General features: G+C 45.2%; 1 protein-coding gene and 4 non-coding genes across 5 annotated transcripts; 3 read left to right on the plus strand and 2 right to left on the minus strand.

The window, feature by feature from the left end:
* Nucleotides 1-1,700: 1,700 nt before the first annotated feature.
* On the minus strand, nucleotides 1,701-15,192 carry RAB40B (RAB40B, member RAS oncogene family). The gene is made up of 6 exons (XM_051634553.1): nucleotides 14,739-15,192; nucleotides 5,584-5,644; nucleotides 4,852-4,912; nucleotides 3,939-4,016; nucleotides 3,225-3,447; nucleotides 1,701-2,805 (listed from the first exon to the last, which is right to left on the minus strand). The coding sequence occupies exons 1-6, from the start codon at nucleotides 14,878-14,880 to the stop codon at nucleotides 2,534-2,536; spliced, it is 837 nt and encodes a 278-aa protein (XP_051490513.1). The 5' UTR covers nucleotides 14,881-15,192; the 3' UTR covers nucleotides 1,701-2,533.
* A 1,891-nt stretch (nucleotides 15,193-17,083) lies between these two features.
* On the minus strand, nucleotides 17,084-17,190 carry LOC127391973 (U6 spliceosomal RNA). The gene has a single exon (XR_007891153.1). It is a non-coding gene; the product is annotated as a U6 spliceosomal RNA (small nuclear RNA).
* A 678-nt stretch (nucleotides 17,191-17,868) lies between these two features.
* Nucleotides 17,869-17,940, plus strand: TRNAM-CAU (transfer RNA methionine (anticodon CAU)). The gene has a single exon. It is a non-coding gene; the product is annotated as a tRNA-Met (tRNA).
* Nucleotides 17,941-19,219: 1,279 nt separating this feature from the next.
* Nucleotides 19,220-19,291, plus strand: TRNAQ-CUG (transfer RNA glutamine (anticodon CUG)). Its single transcript has one exon. It is a non-coding gene; the product is annotated as a tRNA-Gln (tRNA).
* Nucleotides 19,292-20,497: 1,206 nt separating this feature from the next.
* Nucleotides 20,498-20,569, plus strand: TRNAQ-UUG (transfer RNA glutamine (anticodon UUG)). The gene has a single exon. It is a non-coding gene; the product is annotated as a tRNA-Gln (tRNA).
* The last annotated feature ends 986 nt before the right edge of the window (nucleotides 20,570-21,555 follow it).

The raw sequence follows: 21,555 nt of genomic DNA on the forward strand, positions 1-21,555 counted from the left end.
TCGCAGGAGGCTGCCGGCCCGGGGGCCGGGGCCGGTGAAGCGGCAGCTCCCGCCCGCCGTGCGCCCGGCGGCCCCGCAGCGCAGGGAGCAGGGCCCCGAGGGCCCCCGCAGCAGGCAGCTCGCCCAGCGGGGCAGGCCGAGCCCCGCGCCAGGAGGAACGGAAGAAACAGAACGTGCTAGAACAGGGGATCCTCTCACTTGACGGAACAGCCCGGCGACTGCAAACAGCAGCATCAGCAACGAAAGTGGGAAACTCGCACGTGTTTTAAGACCCTGAACTCGGATCAGCCTGATCAGACTTCAGTAGTGGGTTTATTTTAAGCGAGACGATGGACCTGGTGGCTGCAGCCCCTTCCGGCCCGGGTTATTTCACAGCTGAAAGCCTGAACTGTGTGTGCTCACACAACTGCCAGCCAGTCCTGTCCTGCACCTGTGCTCACTCCCTTCACTTGCTCCCTGCCTTCCACCTCAATGGCTTGATGTCTTTCAGATCTGCAACCTGCTGTTTTCTAAAGCAGAGTCCTCTCTGGAAATGACTACAGCTCTTCAGTTCACAGTGGGTCACTGCAGTCCTGGAGCTATCTGCACCTGCCAGCTGGCACATTATTCTTTGTACACTCTTGTATATATGTGCGTGTGTGTGTGTATATAGATATCTATCACAGTGCATCTTTACAAGATGTTGTCTCCTCAGGCAGCTAAAAGACTTGGTACATGAAGTAACAAGCCCTTCTTTGCTTTTTTTTAAGTCTTCCTCTTTCCAACGACAGGCTCCTCGGTGTGGGAGTGCTGCAGGCAGTACCAGAAGTGCTGCTCCAGCTTCCCCTCCTCCCCTTGTCGTTACTCCTGCTGGCAGGAAGAATGTAGAACTGGACCCTGAGGACGCACACATCCTTACTAATGCTCCTTCTGACTGCACAGCACACACAGAAAGGAAACAAACTGAGGACCTGGTGATTGAAGGGGCCGAGATTGCAATTCGGAAGGAATTTGGAGCAGCATAGCAATGGGCACGGGAGAGAACTCCTGCAGGCAGCTGCTGGTCCAACACAACGCTCCCCCAAGGCTGTCTCCGATTCAGGTGTAGCCTCTGGGAGCTGCAGCTGCTACATCCACATCCTGAAGCTGTGGAGGTGCCGTTCCTGCCTCACCTGGTCCCTGCAGCATTTCTCACTCCGCACGGACCAGCAGGTGGGGCCTGTTCGTCACTGGGAGAGTGATCGGGCAGGAATGCAGGAATGCCATCCACCACACGGTGAGATTTGACATTCAGTCTTTAGCTACGAGCAGATTTGTTCTTGATTGCACTTTTCTTTAAGCCGTGATGCACTGATTGGTCCGGGTCCTGCTTTACTGGCTTGAGTTTTCCTTGCTCACCTACAGCAGCTGGGGACATCCATGCTGATCCAGGAAGAGTATCAGGCATCTCACAATAGTAAAGACACCTGGAAGAAGCTGGGATGAAGCTACACCATCACCTCATAGGATGGCCACTGCTTAGGAGAACAAGTCAAACAATTCCTTCACAAATGGAAGACTTGACGTACATTATTCTTCCATATTTCAATTAACAACCTGAAAGACAAATGGCTTTTTGGATGACTTCACATTCCTGGCATCTAGTTCAGGTACATTGTTCTTCAAATTCTTCTAAAGAAAGATAAACACAACCTCCCCCAGTTAAAGAAAGCATAATAGGATTTCTTTTCCAGAAACATTTATTTTTTAAATAGTGTTCTTTCCTTATAAAGCAGCTCTTCAAGTCCTGTGTTCCTTTTACCACAGAATCTTTGGCATGTTCCTCCTAGAACTTTCTTGTAGAGTGGTATAAAATGTATTTTTTTTTTTACAGAAAAATAAGTCTTTAAACCACAAATTAATTCCCCCAAGTATTAAATAACATACAAAAAACTTTATCAAATCTGTTACATACATCAACGGGACAAAACCTTGTGTATGTGCAGAATAACTATATATACATTTTTAGCTTAGTTAAATTAATGCTCAAAATTATCGAGGAAGCTTTACAAAAAATCCAAATGCACAACTGTAGCATTACTAAAATTTGTCACACTATTTGTAGAATGTCACAATGTATACAATACATTGTGTTTAAAAACCTCTGCCTGAAAATGCAAACCAGTGACTCGTTTTTATATTTTTGAATAGTTTTCAAAAAGACAGAATTTTATACAATTACACAGCAAGTCACCTTCCAGATCTCATGGAATCAAGAACTGAATATAATTGCAGTTATCCCCTATATGAAAACACACCTACTGATAAAACCAACAGCATCATGCACATCAGAAAGTAAAATGCAGGAGGAAAATCCAACAGCAAAACATCAGGTCCTGCCAGTTGCACTGAACATGTCGTTCATTCCAAAGCAGCACTACTATCAAGCTCCAAAATAAGACTTATTTTTCTCTCTGTAGTGTGATGCAAACCAAGTGTGCTCAACCACCAGCCAAGGAGTCTTCAAGGCTTCACATGAGGGGATTCCATCCAGGTTTCTTTTCCCACAGAGAGCTTAAGAGATTTTACAGTTGTTTCTGGTACAGTTTTTTGGTGGGCTCTGTGGTGGACGGATGATTTTAGCTTTCTTTAAGCTCTTCCTTTTATTGATGTTGCTGGATGTGAGGGAGTAGGAGCGTCCATGCATCATCCTGGCATTAAGGCCATTTGCCATGGAGAAAGATTTGAGGTGGCTTCTTAAGGCAACAGGGAGAGGGAGCTTGTCAACAAGATGCACAGGGGTACAGGAAACTACGGCACGGCAACAGAGGTCTTGCAGGCTCAGTACTTAAAAACAGACATAAAACTCACATTATAATAGCACACCTTTGTCAGCCACGTGGCAGCAGCACAGCCAGCACTCTGCATGCACTCTGAACTTCTAGGAGGAATCCTCAAGTCTCCTCCTCCCACGCCCTTCCCCTCATACTCATCATCCAAAAAAACTCCTGCTTCAGTTTCCTATTTATGTCTTAATGATTAGATGACTGAGCATGTAAATTCTAGAAAAGATAGTTATTCCCTATAAAAGCAAGAACAGGTTGTGCCTGTTTTCTGTTTAGAAAGCAAATTGTACAGGATTCCTAATTCTTCTTTTTTTGATGTTTTTGCAGCAGGGTTTTAAGTTTCTGAAAATTACTTTATCTTACTGAACCACATGCCTTAGCTGGAACCAAATGTACATATTTTCAGAATACGTTGCTTACCCTTGTTTGGCCTCCAGAGCCTGTCCATTCCATGTCTCATTAATACTATTCTTGCTAGTTCAGTAAAGGACTCTGTAATATTGAAATTACAAAGTGGACTGACTTCAAAAAAAGTCATGCCCAGCCTCTCAGCATAGGCTTGTGCTTGTTCAGTGGACACTTGGCGCTTGAAGGCTAAGTGAAGGCGATTTCCAACCAGGATTTTTGGTACACCAGGAGCATGCTGAGCAAAGAGAAGCAATACAAAAAAAAGAATTAGGACTTTGGCTTGTGTTTTCCCCTTCCCTCGATTAAAACAAACAAAGGCTTTTTCAAGATGTAAAGAGTAAATGGTGGGTTGGACCAGATTATCTCTAAAGGTCCCTTCCAGCTTAAACTATGCTATGATTCTCTGATCTAAAAATATGCCTTCCTCAGAGAAGACAGGCTTGCACAGATGATGTGGTGAATCTAGAGCATGAGTGGGACTACAACATAAATCTTTGCCCTCCACATGCTTTCTCTCAACACCTTTAAAGAAATCAGACACTTAAGCTGATATGCTTCTGACTTTCTAGAATTGTAAACATAGAAAGAAAACTGTAAATTGGCATATTGGATAACTCTGTAAAAAGCACTGTCTGCAAATGCCAGTAAGACCAGTATAAAATATTGTAAGAAGCTGCTTTTAGTCAGTGTGTTACAGACCAGTGGCACTCTGGGATTGCACTTTACCTCATCAATTTCTTTTATCCATCGATCGATTCCATCAAATGACCAACGATTTGTGATATCATACACCAGTATCACTCCCTGTATTTAAAAAAAAATAACAAATTCTAAGCTTAACAGAGGATATGACACAGAGAACACAATCTGTAAATTCTCCAGTTCTGAAATAATCTTCTAAGATGCTGGGCAACTTCTCAGTGGAGCAAAACCTCACCATCCCAGGAAACCAAACCCCATCTCTCTGTGGGGATTACAGATCAGATAAGGGGCAGAAACCCTGACTTAGTTTTGGGCTTTAATGTTTTGGTATTTATTTTTTTTATATATAATGGACGAGTGTGGTTGATCATACACACATCACAAGTCATAACAGATACGTATTTTTGGTCACATTTAGGAAATTGAAGATTCAATGCCCTGTGCAGTTCTGGATCATAAGAGGGACAACTCCTCAGAAGAATAAATGTCATGATTTGTAACACTACTTCAAAGCCAGGAGCTACAGTGACTTTTAGTCTGGTTTTGAAAAAGTAATTACTTTTTATCACATTTTAGACTGTATTTTTTCACGTTACTCTTGACAGTTTTATGTTACTAATTTCTCTCACTTGGCACAATTTTAAAAAGTAGCATGAGCATAGGTCTCACCTGATCAAAGTGAGAGAACATGCTGAAGTTACTGAGGTAACCAACAAGAGGCATAGGAATATATATCAGTGTATTTTACCCTGATTCAACTTCAAGCATATTGATTTCCCCTCCCTGAATGAAAATCCTGCCCCTTGTTATTTCCCACGTTTCATGTTACCTTCAGACTGTTCCTGCATCTGCATGGAACCTACAGCTGAGCTAGAGAAGCCAGGATGATGGTTTGTTACCTGCTCCCAGCCACCCATCACCCTGGTACTTGGCTCACCTGAGCGCCTCTCGAGTACGACCGAAATATGGTGCAGAATCTTCCTTGCCCTGATGTGTCCCTAGATGAAATAAAGGATATACATTATTTTAAAAGAAGTAGGTGGCCTCCTATATTAAGACTCTAGGTAGATTAACTCATCATAGATTAACAGGAGCAGGGATGTGATTCTCCCCCTGTACACAGCACTGGTGAGGCTTCACCTCGAGTCCTGTGTGCAGTTCTGGGCCCCTCACTTCAAGAAGGATCTTGAGGTGCTGGAGCAGGTCCAGAGGACAGAATGAGGCTGGTGAAGGGACTAGAAGGAAAGTCTTCTGAGGAGAGGCTGAGGGAGCTGGGGTTGTTTAGCCTGGAGGAGACTCAGGGGTGACTTTCTCACTCTCTACAACTCCCTGAAGGGAGGTTGCAGTCAGGTGGGGTTGGGCTCTTCTCCCAGGCAACCAGTGACATGACAAGAGGGCCTGTCCTGAAGCTGTGCTGGGGGGGGGCGTTAGGTTGGATATTAGGAAACACTTCCTCATGGAAAGGATAATAATCATTGGAATGGACTGCCCAGGGAAGTGGTGGAGTCACCACTTTAAGGAAAGACTGGACATGACACTTAGTGCCATGGTCTAGCTGATGTGGTGGTGTTAGGTCATAGGTTGGACTTGATGATCTCAAAGGTCTCGTGCCCTGCATTTCTGTGTCTTTGAAATACAAATTAGGAGGAGAGGTGGAGCCCACCCTTACCAGAGCTGTAGCTTGATTCTTCGGCCGTCCAGAAGAATCGTTGTAGTCTTATAATCTATACCTGTGAGAAAGAGTGTCATGCACATCTCAGAGCAGCTTGAACGTGTACAGCACACACACAGACAGCTACAGATTTCAAAGAAGCTGACCTCAAAAACATAAGGTGTTTGTCATTAGTACTCTATAAAGTGCATGTGGGTAAAAGCAACTTGTTGATATAAAGTTACAAAGAGCTTTCATATTACTTAAGCATGGTCTATTCAGAGCAGATGTCTCATGTTCCCTTCAGGTTGATAAATGACAGGTTTTATTCATCATCATGACAATATATATGCTGAAAGAGTTTTATCTCTTTTAAACAAAGGAAGGTAGAACTAGTTTTTTTGCCTTTTTTCCCAACATACCTATGTTGCAGACTAAAAGTTGTTCTCTTCCTCTGTTCCCCAGTTTTACTGCCTCTATGATTTCTGCCTTATCACCTCTGACTCATGGACAGCTCACATCAAATATACATGTCCCTCCCCAATAAATAAGCAGCAAATGGTACAAGAAGTCCTTGCCTTTTGTCTTCCAGCCTTTCCCATTTCTTGAGAATGAGAAGCCAAGAGGAACTGCATTTGCTTTGAGTCTGTGTTTCAGCTTAGGTGAGTTATAAGAAAGGGGAGTAAGAAAAACAGGAAAAAAACCCAAAAACTTTAAGATTAGATTCCTCAAGGCTGTGCTTTACCAGTTTCACACAGAGATATTTAATTCAGTGGTACATTTGTCTTAGAAATGCAGCTCTTTTTTATACCTGAAAAAGTACAGAAAACATGACTCTTCATCTTTGAACACTGACATTTTAGCTCATAAATACTACAAGAACTGGTTTAATTGCTTGTACTTGTTTCTCTTGACGTGTCCTTTAGTTAAAGTTTAAGGCACGTTGTTCCTTGTAGATAATGGATGTCAAATTAGCAGATTTCAGTTTTAATTAAAACCAATTCTTAGTAATACTACTAACAACAACAACAATAATATCCAACTCCCTGCCTTTGTGGCCTGGGCACCTTCCAGAGATTGCAACATTAAACAGCTTCTCCAGCAATGATTCACTCCATCAGTTTGTCCAAATCAGAGATTCAGTACTAGTTACCTCAGACACACACTAGTGTCTCCTTCTCACTGCCTGTCTGTATGCCAATAATTCAGTGTCTACTAATCAAAAAATATATGTTTGGTGGGATTCTGGACCTGTGTTTAACAGAATCCAGTGAAAACATCCTTCAGCTTCAAGGACTGTTGACCCACTTCAAAAACAGTTTCAGAAAGTGCTGAAAACCATTTTCCCATTGGCATGATGTGAATTCAATGGTCCCATCCCTTCCCACTTCAGCATTCCTCAGCTATCTACCTCTTCATATACCCTCTAAAAGTAAGGTCTAACGTTTCCTTTCAGAGCACATTTGTAACTGTTTCAAATGTATTTGACAAATGACACAGCTTCAAACTCTGCTCATTTGTTGCTCCAAGCTCTGATTCAAAATTCAACTAAGCTTTACAAACCAAGACACGTGTTTTCCACATCATGCTGCAGATATACAAACTCTTTGCAATAAAACTGGGCTGTATATTTTGATAGGTAAGCACAAAGGCCAGGTTATGTGACAGCCATACTAATTTAGAGAAGCAGGAACAGATTAAGTTTCTGCTCATCCTCTCAGTAAGTAAACAAGCCAGTACTTTGTGTATTAAATTCACACCCTCCACAAAAAGAGCAGGCAAACAACTTGCTAAGTACATGAGGTTTTTAATCATGCCTTAGCTTGCAGTGTTTCTGCTGAGTGCTGCATCAAAACTAAATATTCAAGGCAGACAAACTGTTGGGGAAAAAAAAAACAAACAGCAAACCTATTTCACATCAGCTAATAATCAACTTTTAACCGAAAGTAGTAAACAGTGCATTTCCATTCACACTCTGAGGAAAGGAAATAAAGATCTTGAGATTATATTTCTTTCTCCTCTGCCTGAACGGTCACTTGTTAACACTGAAACAGCCTCTTTGCTATCTAAAGCCTTTGAAATCTATTTTACAAGAGGAAAGAGAATTGTTCCCATCCCCCAGGGCAGGAAGAAGCAGCAACTATGCCCTTCAGCTCATCATTTCCTTTCTTCCACTCCCCAAGAAAAGGATATGGGAGGCACAGGGTAAGCTTGTCAGCTCCAATGTTTACTAGAATTGCAGCTCAGATGAAAGCTGCCACATATAAACACCTGTTTATAAATTATAGCACTGCAGGAAACAGGATTATTATTAATAGCATAACTGAGGAAAAAAAGTTCTGCCTTTATTTCAGCACACTTTATTAATAAATTTGAAATTAATTAGGAAAAGATTAATGTATGAATCCCAACAATTGCATCAATGAGGTGTTTTTTTCTTGGCCCCTTTTTCTACAAATGTGAAAGAATCAAGTGAGACAAGGAGCCCGGGGTGATCAATGGCCACAGAACAGCTCTGGTGCCTTGCAGATCTCTGCTCTCCTGCAATCTCAGAAGGACATCTAGATCAACCTCCTGCTCAGAACAGGCTCAGATATGAGGTCTAGAGACTGCATAACCTCTCTGGGCAGCCTGTTCCACATCCTGACTGTCTCCATGGTTAAAAAGTGTTTCCTCATACCCATTCTGAACCTCTCATTTCAACTCTCACCAACTACCTCTTAACCTCCCACCATGTACAGAGCCTCACTCTGTCCTCTTAATGTCCTTCTCGTGGGTACTGGTGGCTGCTCTTAGATTACCCCCTCAAAAGGTCTCTCTTCTCCAGAGAGGTGACTCATTAGTCTGTGACCAAACTTAGTTCAAATTGTTAGAAATGCAGACTTTTCTTCATTCAGAAACTATGTAATTATTATTCATGTTTCCTTCTGCAGGGAACTGCTCTGTCTTGCAGATGTTAAAGACAAATGCAGTGTAGATTGGTACATTAATCTGCCTATAAGACTACAGTTCTCAAACAGTACTGGATTAAATTCCTGTTTGGAGACAAATTTATATGGAAATATTATTACACCACATGTATTCTTGGATGTAGAATCCTCTTGCTCCAAAACTAACATCATTCTACAAGGAACAGTGTTTCTCTCTGAACTGAAAACCTATTTTAAAAAGTGTAGAGGCTATGAACCTGTTTAAAACTCCATTTCACACACTTCCATTTTTTTAAGTCTGTGTTCAAGTTAAACCACAATCTAATTCAGAAGTGGTTTGCAAAGTCAAGGGTGTGCTTCTACACAAACTTCACTAGCATATTTACCAAAGCACACAGAGTAGGATTAGAAGAACAGAGTCCTGACTGAATGAGGTCATACACTGTGTATAGGGATTGCTCGAACAATTGGAAAAGAAATGTATGTATCTGGATATCCACGTTAAAGATTTTGCACCACGAGACTCTCCTTACACTGACTCAATCATTCCATTGAACACATCAGCTACATGAGGCTCTTTTCCCCAGTTGAGTCTTGAGAGAGTATTAAAAAGGCTGCCAGACCTGCTGGGTCTCTTCTGGGTTTTCCAGCTGGCAGTTTCATATTTCATGCACTTAAATATCCCATTTTAAGGCACTGCATCATGTCAGCTTGCAAACAACAATGAGGCACAGGAGATACATTAACACATCGTTGTCCCTAAAACTTTGAAGGGCTGAGTTATTTTTATTTTAAACCTATGGACTAAAATCCACCCCCTTCTTCCTTTCTTTTAACTGTGTTTTTTTTAAATAGTTTGTTTCATCCAAACACCTATAATGGCTCATTCTTTATAAAAAACAGCAAACATAAAATCCTCACATACACTTATGGCTGCTCCTTCAATACATTCTTTCAGAGTACATAAGCTTTCTTTTTCATTTCAGCTTTGCTGATGTGGGATTACAAGGAAACATATGTTGGTAAGGTCAGAGTAGGGCTCTTTGCCTGAAGTTGTAGCCCAGAGGAAAACTGAGAACAATGGCAGGAGTGTAACACTGAGTTACTAACTGCCAGGTTGTGCTCAACATACATAATATAGAAACAGAGGGAAAAGGAAGAGGTAAAATCTGAACCATATAAGCCTGGAACACACCACACAGCAAACAAATGATGGTTATTAATACAAGTGTCTGGACTGCATTTGAAAGTGTTAAAGATCAGCTGCAATTCATCAAGGGCAAGTGTGTCACTCTTGGACTGCAGCTTTTAAACCTTGCCACATGTTCAGTCTCCTCTACATTTACATCTGCACACCAACTAGCCATATATTAAGCATAATTGGACCTTTTAATAAACAGCTTACAAAACATGTATCCAGAGTTTTATGTACTGAAGTCCACAGAAAGACTAGGCACTATTTTAACAAATGCAATTAAAAAAGGCATTTATGGCATTGGGACTTTATGTTACATGAACATGAAGCCAAGACCCCAAAACAATTTATTGGAGGAAATTATGAATAGTTTGATTTTGCATCAATTACCATCTTATTTTAAAGCTGCATTTTTTGGAGAGCTCACAGCACTCCAAAGGTGTATCTACACTAACTGGTATTGAATGCTTCCAAGGAGGTGACAGAATCCCCCTAGCTTTAGCACAGGAGAAAAGAAATACACAGCAAAATTGTTTCTTTCTATAAATTAAGAAAAAGCCATAGAAACTTGCAACTGCAATTTTTCACTACAAACAAATAAGCAGATTACCCATTTTTGCAAATGAAGTAGCTGCAGAGAATTTTAAATCTTCAAATATTGCATTAGGAAGGCTGGTAGGCATAAAGCAGACCTCAGAAAGCAGCCAGGTTTGCATGTTCTCCCTAAATAGGATCCCTCTTACCATTTTTAACAGACTGCTAGGCTGAACAAGCTCAAGACAACACTTTTTATGTTCTTAATTTTCAAGTAAGTTACTTTTTAAAAGGCATGGAAATCTCCATTCCAGAAATTCTCATCATACTTACTCCACCTCTGCATAATAAACTACCAGCTCCTACTTTGAAACCCAACATTCCACAAATAATTTTAATGTCCAAGATAATTCTGGAGTAACAGCCTTGGCTCTTCTAGCTTCCTCGTGCTCAGCAGCTATTGCTTGTCACCTCCATCCTGTGACACCACTTGCTGGTTTCACACAGTGCTTTCACACCAGCACCCTACAATGGCAAATCCCACACCACAAGGAAAAGCAGCAAAGCTGTTCTACTGCTTTTCAGCTTAGCACTACACCTGATGGAACAATAAGCAGCTTTCCCTGCTTCTGACAACAAAAATTATTCCAAAATACTTAAGCATGACTGTTCATATGTCTCCAACACAGCAGAACATTGCTGACTTGACAGAAAGGTTTTGTAGACATGTAAGGGTGTTTTCACTGCTAGGTCCTGCCTGTCCTTCCCCTGGTTGGAGAAGACTTACTTCTCCGTCCCAGAGAGGATTCCCACCTTGCCTGGAGCACAGAGCAGAGATTTGCTTCAGCCAGTCTGAACATGATACGAACCAGAATATGTTCCATTTCCTTAGAGATTTATATCCTTTAGGGTTCAAAAAACCCATGCCTCCTGTAAAGAATCACTGACCAGGATCCAGGAAGTGGCAGCTGAACACAGCACACACGTTCCTGTTAGCAATAAGCAGAGTAACAGATCAGACAAGAATGTAATTATACCAAAAGTAGGTACCACATTGAAGCCTGAAGGCAGCTGTTCTACAACACACTTTGTCACTTGGCACAGCTGGTTATTGATGATACTTTCTCTTTTCTACTTATCCCTCCCAGCTGAAGGGGGATGTGCTCTTGGCTGGCCTGAAATGCTGTAAAGATGTGAGCAAGGTTAGCTTCTGGACCTTTAAACCCCCTCCACTCCCAGGCAGAAATTACATCCAACCTGCATAGTAATTAGCTTTCTAACTTTCCACAGATTGGAGTCACAATTTAGATACATGAGCAGCTGTTGTGAATACCAATATTTTTGTGAACTTTGCCCTGAGTAGGTACTAAATTACAGTCAATTGTGACAGATGATTTCATCTTATCTTTCTGAGAGACTGGACTTGAAATACACAGTATATGTTGATAAATCAGTGTTTGATCTGTAACAGCTTCACTTACCTGATGAACTTGCAGGTCTAACTGGAGTATTTTACTACTTAGCTTGCCCAGTTCATACTTCCCTATTATCACACATTAAGACATACAAGAAAGGAACAGTTCTTTGTACAGATATGTTCCTCTAGATAGAATCATAGAATCATTTTGGTTGGAAAAGACCTTTAACCGTCCTCTACCATGTTCACCCCTAAACCATACCCCCAAGCACCACATCTACGTGACTTCTAAACACATCCAGGGGTGGTGACTCAACCACCTCTCTGGGCAGCCTGTTCCAATGACTGGAAACCCTTTCAGAGAAAAAAAAATTTCTGGTGTCCAGTCTGGTGTAGCTTTAGTCTGTTCCCTCTTGTCCTGTCACTACTTACTTGTGAGAAAAGATCAGTACCTCCCTCTCTACAATGTCCTTTCAGGCAGTTGTAGAGAATGATAAAGTCTCTCCTCAGCCTCCTTTATCAACAGATTCAGATGTGGATAAAAAAAAAAACCCACAGCAAGCTCAAACCAAACTTGTTTGCTGTATTACAATTTATGATCCTTAAATAAAACCAACATGACAAACACTAGCCCACGTCAAGTGTTTTGTGTAAATACTGCATTAAGTTTCATTTTTTCAGTTTCATATTAAACAAAACTCAGAAGTGTGGAATAAATTGGGGTAAAAATAAAACATTTAAAGTTAGCCAATTTCTATTCTTAATACCTTTTTTCCATTCTTGTTTAGCTCACAGAACAAAGACATATTTACAGCAACATGTTAATGTAATGTAACCAACATACTGGATAAAACTTCATCCTGGCACAGGCAAACACAATTTTGGTTAGGCCCAAGCAGCTTAAAAGGACTCAGTTACCTTGAAGTCTGACCACTTTTCAAAATAACCTGGACTTTGTCTTTCATGTTCCACTCTCATCTGGGAGCCTCGTGGTAATTTTGTTTTTACAGTCACTTTCCCACTCTTTCATAACTATTAAAACAGTAGGGGGGAAAAAAGGACACAGGCAGCCCAAGGGAAACTCAGCCAGGCAGCATATGGTGCTATTGAAGGAACACACATGAGGAAAAGAAGAAAGTAAATTATTCCTTTAGTCTCTTCTGCCACAACAATCTGAAGTATTACTTGCAGCAGTAACAGGTTTCAAATTCAGACAAGTGTGTGCAGGTTGGTTTTAGGCAGGCATCTGAAAAACATTCACATGATGTTAAGATTTCAAGTCTTTTTCATTCTCCAACTGTAAAGTACAATAATATGCTTGACCAAAAATTAGGTCTTTTGTTATAGTTGTTGAATAGGCCTTGTTAAGAAACATAAAGGCCAGTTTTTGGAAAAGACCACAGCAAACAAATACCTGCTTTGAATATGTGTGTGCTCACACAGTTTTGATTTCCCCCCCTAATATGCCTGGCTGAGGAGAGAACCAGGAAGAAAAAGAATTTAAACCTATTAAGTGGGTTTCTAAACCTGACTGTAAGATGACCCAGCTTCTGACCTTCATGAAATTATGGGACAGTAACAATTTTTGTCCAATGACATAGATATGAGTGCAAGACACCTGAGCTGCTAAGCAATATTAAGCCAAAGAAATATTATTATTAAGATGGTTTATTTACTATATATTATTATTTTATATATTGATATATGTTATTGTGTAACTATTAATATTATTAATATGTTAACAAATAGAAGAAAGTGTGCAATAAAGCAAAATTAATTTTATGAAAGGTTCAAGGAAACATATGAAAAGCCATACTCTGCCAAGCAGGCCTAGGATGTCTATTACTCCATCCTATCAAGCAAGGTGAATATTCAACATGTGACCCCACAGCAGCAACAAACTACAAAGTTTATATGCAGAAGTCTGAAGATTGATGAGCTCAGGAGCTGGTCAAATATTATCTCAATTTCATCAAGATACAGCAGAGACTAAAGTGCCTACAAATATATAGACTAGATTGTGTACCCAGAACAAAGCCAGACTGGGCACACTCTCCTCAAACCTTCTATCCCTCTTCTCCAGCCTCCTGAAGAGCACAAAGAATAAGAACACCAAGGAGTAATTCAGCAAAACTATGAAGTGAACATCTTAAAATGCACATTGATGCCTCCAAGGTGCAGTCTGACTCATAAGCAATGGCAAAGAGAACTCTCCTCCCTCCAGTTCTTCGTGGTGATCAGTACTATGAATAACAGGCTATAAGTGTCAGACTTTCCCTGGCAGTAAATTAAAGAAATGAGTAATTTGACAAGATAATTTGCTTCTTAATATGCCACATGATAGATCTGCATGACAGAAAAAAAAAAAAAAAAAAGTAGAGTATGTTCTAGGCAAACAAGACTGGGGGAGTGAAAAGAGGAGAATGGGAGTGAAAGAAAATAAAAATCCCCTCTTCCCTGAGGCATGAGCTTAGTTTTAAATCAGTCTGCAACGCTCCCAACTCCCTGTGCTGCAGGCAGAACACACCTGGCACGGATGAGGCTGCTCCGCCTTGCCCTTTAGAAAGCTGGAGTGAAAGAACATACATGAACCTTGATCTTAAAGGGCTACTCTTCTGATACGAAGAACATGACAGTGAAAAAAACACAGGGAGGGGGGAAATCTCCTTTTCTGCTCCTTCAGGGAAAGCAGCTGCACAGCAAACACCTTTGCTGTTGAAGACCCTTTCCTAGAAAAGCACCTGCATTGCTGTTTCCCTTCACTCGCTGATGACAACAGAAAACTAACTGTTCAGGAAGATAAATCCTCTCACCTCGATCAACACATTCTGTGTAGTTAAGACGCTTCCCTTAAAACTGAGCTCCAACAAACGCCTTTTGCACATCAGATGCCCTGCACGGGACTGCAGCCCCTGACAATTAGTCCGCCCGCCTCCTGGAAGCCACCCAGAGCCTCGGGGCGACCTTCCCTGCCCCCTCCTCTCCCTCGGCACCGCGGGCAGCTCCGTCCCTCGGCAGCACGAGCAGAACCAGGAGTTTCCGTCCCTCGTTCCCCCGGGGCATGCGGGGCAGGAGACCCCCCGGGGCTGCAGCTCACCCGTGCTGTACCCGTAGGGCGACTCGGCGGCTCCGTCCCGCAGGCTGGCCAGGATCTCCCCTTTGCCCACGTCGCTGTCGCCCACCAGCAGGAATTTCAGCAGGAAATCGTAGGCTCTCCCCGGGCTTCCCGCGCGGCTCATCCTCCCCGGCGCTGCCCCCGGCCTTCCCGACGGATCAGCTCCCGCCTCCCATCCCGGGGCCCGGGGGTGCCGGGCCACCGCGGCGGGCAGCGGGGCGGGCGGGCAGAGACATGCCCGGTGCCCGCGGGGGAGCGGCCTGAGGCAGCGGCGCGGTCCCCTCAGGGCAGCGCCCGCCGCGCCATCCCTCAGGAAGGCGGCGGGGAGCGGCGGCGGAGCGCGTCACGCCGCGGCAGAACGAAGGAGACCGTCTGCTTCCAGCGCCGGCCCCGGCCCCGCTCCCGGCCCCGCCGCCGCCTCCCGCCGCTCAGCCCGCCCGCCCCGCCGAGCGCGGACCCGACGCCCAGTCCCGCCCCCCCAGCCCCGCGATTGGGCAGCGCGGGGGCCGCCCCCGCCCTTCTCAGCGTTGATTGGCTGGCCGCAAGCGTAATCCCCGCCCCTCTCCCCGCTGGCGGCGGGGGAGCTGTCACGCTCGGCGGCCGCTCATTGGCGCACCAGCAGGCAGGAGCCCCGCCCTCCTCGCCTTTCATTGGCGGAAGGCAAAACCCCGCCCCGCCCACAGCGGCTCAGTTGCCAGGGTGTTCTGCGCGGCCATTGGCGGGTGTTCTGCGCGGAGCGGCGGGACCGCGGGTTCGAGCCCCGGCAGCGCCCACCCCGAGGGCCCGGAGCGCCGGAGGGGTCGGGGCGTGTTCCGGGCTGGGCCGGGGGAGCTGCCAGGGTCTGAGCAGGGGCTGACAGGAAAACCTCAGTCTCCAGGCTTCTGCTGCGCCGCTTTCGCTGCCCGAGCTCTGCACGAGCCCCCTGTGACTCCCACGCCCTTTGCTTTGTGGCGCATCCGCCAGCAAACGCCGTTAAAAATGATCTTTAGGAAGATCTTGTTAACCCTGACTAATTCCCAGGTGTGGAGAGAAAATTTAGGGGCGCCAAACCGAGATAAAAATACATTGGTGCTGAGAGAGAGAAATGAACATCCGAAATAGCGTGCAGCAGGTGTCACTCCACGTTAAAGTGACGACTTCATTAAACCTCTTCAGGTCCCTGTTTTATTGGACACCCCGCACACACACACACCTAATTCAGAGCAAAGAAACACACAACGCACACATAAGGCTTACTCTGTATTACCTGCAGCCAAACACCAGCCTTAAATGAAGAGAGAGAGACACCTGTACCTTGTATTTCTACTAAAAAAACACCCAAAGATGTCCTAGACCAAGAAAGTCTGCTTTTATGGGTATGATGCATAGAATCATAGAGCTGTTTTGGCTGGGAAAGCTTCCACAGCTTCCCTTGGCAACCACTTCCAGTGTCTCACCACCCTCAGACTAAACAATTTCCTCCTAAAGTCTCACCTAACTCTCCCCTCTTCCAGATTTGATCCATTCCCCCTTGTCCTCTCCCTCCCTGCCCTTGTCCAAAGTCCCTCCCCAGCTTTCCTGGAGCCCCTTAAAGTATTGGAACGTCACTATAAGGTCCCTTATCTTCTCCAGAGTGAACCTCAGCTCTCACCAGGCCCCAAGATCATCAAGTCCAACCGTTTAATGTCCCTGGCCTGTTAAAACAGAAGAAAAAAAACAGTCTTACCATGCTTATTTCAGGACTGCAAAGAAAGATGCCAACTCGTAAATATAATTGTCTCATTCCTCAGTAATTTTAATCCTGGTGCAACTGGGTGACTGTTTTTTCTTAGGATAATTTAGGATATTCAAGACCAACAGCCTGTGTTGATTCCATGTTTTCCTGCACATGTCCTTTAAAAAAAAGAGACTGAGTTTTTTGGCCACTAGTACCTTTGGATTGTACCTCTGCCTCCAGGGCTGCCGTTTTTGCCCCGTCTTCCCCTGTTCTTTTTGTAGGAACGGATGAAATAAAACCTTTCCTACTGCAGAACACAAATATTTATGGGAAACAGAGGACCACGGGAGTGAGACACTGCAGCGTGGAGAAAGAAGGGGAATTACAGAACCTGCAGGAATCTCAGCTACTTTCAGTTGTCAGTGCATGTGAGAGGAAAACTTTTGGAGGCAGTTTCTCTCCATTACCCTGAGCACCCAGCCTCCATCCCCATCCTTGTGCCTTCAAGCCGGGGGGGGGTTTAACCTGGTGTGTGAAGGGAATGAGGCACTGGTGGCAATTCCCGACATTCCAGCCCTGTCTGCGAGGGTCCCAGGCGGTGTTTGGTGGGAGGGGAGGGAGGAAAAAAGGAAAAAATATGGAACGCTTCACGAATTTGCGTGTCATCCTTGCGCAGGGGCCATGCTAATCTTCTCTGTATCGTTCCAATTTTAGTATATGTGCTGCCGAAGCGAGCACGAATTGCTTTTCCTCGCGTTCCCTATTTGTACCTCAGCAGATTTGGCTTCTCAAGGTCAGGGTGAGGCAGCCTGCTGGCATGGCCGCAGTCCTCTCTTCGGACAGGCTTCATACTGCTGTTCTACGTCGTCCCCGCGGTCACGGCGGTGCGGGGAGCGGCGTGCGGGGGGTCACAAACCCCCGGCGTGCGGCGGGACCCGCGCTATGCAAATGAGCGCAAAGCACTCTGGGGCGGTTCCGCGCGGCACGGCGGCCTCGGCGGCGGCGGGCGGGGAGCGGGCGGACCGCGCTCCGTAGTTAGAGCGTCACCGTTTTCTGTGGTAATTTATCGGTAGTTTGTACTTCATTGAGTTCAATCTCAGTTCTGTGTGGCAATGTGGTGGCAATTTAAATCATGGGTTGTGGTTTCGAGTATCTTTCAGGCACGCAGGGGCTGCAGTAGGGGACCCCCCCCCCCCAGTCCTAGGGCCGCTGAGGGGACGCGCTGCCCCCGCGCTGCTCCCGCGCTGCCCCCGCGCTGCTCCCGCGCTGCCCCCGCGCTGCCGGTCGCCTCGGGGCGGGTCTGGCGGCGCGGCCGGAGCCGTGTCCGAGCGAGCGGGGCCGGTCGCGGAGCGGGCGGGAGGCGGGGAAGGCAGCGAGCGGTTTCTGATGGCGGGCGGGAGGAGGTCTCGCAGGAGCAGCAGAGTGGCGCAGCGGAAGCGTGCTGGGCCCATAACCCAGAGGTCGATGGATCGAAACCATCCTCTGCTAGCTGAGCTTTTTCTTTTTTCCCCCTTTAGTGTGTCCCTGTGCGGCGCGGTTTCACTGTCACAAGCGCCTGCAGTTGCGGGATTATTTAGGGCTGCGGCGTTGGTTGGTGTTACAAAGACGTTTTTTTCCCCCCACCGTGTTGACAACTCGTAGTGTAGCGTGTGCCAGTGCAGGAAGGACAGAGCACATCACAGTGTGGTGCCTACAACCTTTGCTTCTTGCTCCCTTTGATGGTTTCATAGAATGATTTGGGTTGAAGGGACCTTTAAGGGTCATCCAGTTCATGTCCTAACTAGATCACGTTGCTCACAGCTCCATCGTACTGACCTTCAATGGTTCCAGAGATGGGTCATCTACCACTTCTCTGGGCAACCTGGACCTGTGTCTCACCACCTTTGTGAAGAACTCCTTTATATCTAATCTAAATCTCCCCTCTTCTAGTTTAAAAAGGTTATTCCCTGTCCTATCACAACAGGCCCTACAGAAAAGTCTGTCCCCATCTTTCTTATTAAGTCCCCTTTAAGTACTGAAAGGCACAATAAGGTCTCCCCTGCAGCCTTTTCTCCTCCAGACTAAACAATCCCAACTCTCTCAGCCTGTCTTCATAGCAGAGTTGTTCCAGCCCTTGGATCATCTTTGTGGCCTTGTGGACCATGTATTTAATTACACATTAAAAGCTTGTTGCATGCATTTGTAGCTTTTCTGTGTCTCACCTGTTCAGGTTAAGTGTTCTGTTATGTGTCCACCAAGAGAAGAACAAATCTGGCAAACTAAAACAGTAGTTGAGACCACAGAATCATAAAATCGTGGAATGGTTTGGGTTGGAAGGCACCTTAAAGATCATCTAGTTTCAACCCCCTGCATGGGCAGGGACACCTCTCACCAAACCAGGTTGTTTAAAGCCCCATCCAGCCTGCCCTTTAACACTTCCAGGGATGGGGCAAGTGGTCCCTGCCTCTTCTCAAGTAGAGCAAGCAAATATTCAGCCCAAAAATGCATGAAAGCAAAACGAATATATGAATATGAAGTCAGTGCACACGAAACTCTGAATTCGAGATTTGAATCCCATGATCTGAGAAGTGGCTTGGTGATCTTGTTTAATGCTAAGGGCCTTCTAAGTGTGTGTTATTTTTAGTGCTGTAAAATCTTGCGATAAATGGACAGTGGAATAATTAACTAGGATTAGGACAGATTACACGGAAGGGTTTGGGAATGGGAGGTTTTGTCCCGGTTCCTTTTGGGCTCGCTCAAGAGGCGCGGTTCGGGGCGTCTTTTCAGCGGTTCCATGGTGTAATGGTTAGCACTCTGGACTCTGAATCCAGCGATCCGAGTTCAAATCTCGGTGGAACCTAAATGTTTTTATCCGTGGGCAGGCGTTTTTTAAAACTGCCATTTTAACGGAAACTGAGTTTAAGGGAAACCTACCGCTTTGCACGCCTTTGTGGAATGCTGTAAACTGCAGGCGTACCGTGCTACCTGGACACGTACTGAAAGTACAGGAAAAAGAAAAACAAAGCGTAGAGTGTTCCTGGTTATCTTTTCCCTGTATTTATTATTTATTGCAGCTAGGTTGATTAGTACTGGAACTTTTACTATTCAATATATTCATCAATGACCTGGATGAGGGAACAGAGGGCACACAAGGAAAGGGACCTGGGGATCCTGGTGGACAGAAGGATGACCATGAGCCAGCAATGTGCACCTGTGGCAAAGAAGAGCAGTGGCATCCTGGGGTATATAAAGAACAGCTGAGGTTTGTAGGTTGAGAGAGGTTTTTCTCCCCCTCTACTCTGCCCATCTGGAATATTGTGTCCAGTTCTGGGCTGCTCAGTTCAAGAAGGACAGGGAGCTGCTGGAAGAGTCCAGTGCAGTGTCACAATGACAATTAAGGGAGTGGAACATCTCCTTTATGAGGAAAGGCTGAGGGAGGGAGCTGGGTCCCCTTAGCTTGGAGAAGAGGGAACTGAGGGGTGACCTCCTTAATGTTTACAAATGTGTAAAGGGCGAGTGTCTGGAGGACAGAGACAAGCTCTTCTCAGGGATGTCCAGTGATAGGACAAGGGGCAATGGGTGCCCCTTGGCTGGAGCACAGGAGGTTCCATGTACATGTAATGAAAACCTTTTTCACTGTGAAGGGGACAGAACACCAGAACAGGCTGCCCAGAGGTTGTAGAGTCTCCTTCTCTGGAGACATTCCAAACCCACCTGGATGTGTCTCTGTGTAACCTACTCTTGGGGATTCTGCTCTGGCAGGGGAGTTGGACTAGATGATCAGACATGGGAATGGACTGCCCAGGGAAGTGGTGGAGGCACCGTCCCTGGAGATGTTCAGGGAAAGGCTGGATGTGGCACTTAGTGCCATGGTCTGGCTGATGTGGTGTTAGGTCATAGGCCGGACTTGATGAGCTTAAAGGTTTTTTCCAGCCTTGGTGATTCTGTGAGAAGCAGAATAAAGATGCAGTTCAAGTAGCGCTCAATACCCGATGGTGCCGCCGGAGCCCCCAGGGTCGGTGCTTCTGGTTATTGCGCGGGCGGGCGGGGGCCAGGGCCACCCCACGGTTCTATGGTGTAATGGTTAGCACTCTGGACTTTGAATCCAGCGATCCGAGTTCAAATCTCGGTAGAACCTGTCATCCTGGCTTTGCTTTTTCCCTGGCACCGCCGGCTCCGGCTTTGGAAGGGCTGAGGAGCTGCCCGCGGCTGTGGGGAACCGGGCAGAGTGACCTTCCCAGGGAGAAACCCACTGCGGTGTCACAGCACAGCAGGTGGAAGAATAAAGGGAGGTAAAAACCCAGGGAGCTGACCGTCAAGGTATTCTTGGCTTGTGCTACATCCACAGGACTGGAGGACCTGCTTTATGAGAGGAGGTTGAGAGGGTTGGGTTTGTTCTTGAGAAGAGTAGGCTTCAGGGAGACCTTGTAGCCATGTTCCAGAACTTAAAGGGTGGCTACCAAGAAGATGGAGACTCTCTATTTATAAAGAGCCACATGGACATGACAAGGGGTCATGGGCACAAGTTGCTCCTGGGGAGACTCTCATTGGACACAAGAGGTAAAATTTTCACCCTGAGGACAAACATTGGAATAGTCTCCCAAGGGAAGTGGTGGATTCCCCCACATTGGACAGGTTTAAGTCTCAGCTGGACAGGCTGCTGAGACACCTCATATAAACTATAGCAGTACCTAGAAAGCTTGGACCAGATGATCCTTGAGGTCCCTTCCAACCTGGCTGATTCTATGATTCTATGCTATCCCTGATCTTAAACCTAGCTCTGTATTTGACAAATATCAAATAACACTTTAATTTGTATATAGTTCTTCATTCAATCAGATCTTTCATTGTATTTTACTGTTGATGTATACATATCTTAAGTCTTTTTTGAGGAGAAAAAAAATTCACACTGAGGAAAATGTGATTTTCAGTAGATAAAAGCACAGAATTTGGACATGATTTTTCAGGTGCGCCCAGCTACTCAGGTGGAAGACAGGGTCCTCATCATTTATTTTCAACAGTAGCAGAGGACACATCTTGGCCCTCCTTCTCAAAGCCTGCTCTTACTAGTCCTTTGCTTACCCAGAACATGTCATCTGTGCTAAACAAGATCAGCTCCTCCTG

The sequence above is a fragment of the Apus apus genome, chromosome 17 (genome assembly GCF_020740795.1).
Source record: "Apus apus isolate bApuApu2 chromosome 17, bApuApu2.pri.cur, whole genome shotgun sequence".
Lineage (NCBI taxonomy): Eukaryota > Metazoa > Chordata > Aves > Apodiformes > Apodidae > Apus > Apus apus.

Coding starts and splice junctions, on each gene's coding strand:
- RAB40B (XM_051634553.1), bottom strand. CDS start 14,880: ATGAGCCGCGCGGGAAGCCCGGGGAGAGCCTACGATTTCCTGCTGAAA. Junction 5,645..14,738: donor GCCCTACGGGTACAGCACGG/GTGAGCTGCAGC, acceptor TCTTTCTCACAG/GTATAGATTATAAGACTACA. Junction 4,017..4,851: donor CGTACTCGAGAGGCGCTCAG/GTGAGCCAAGTA, acceptor TTTTAAATACAG/GGAGTGATACTGGTGTATGA.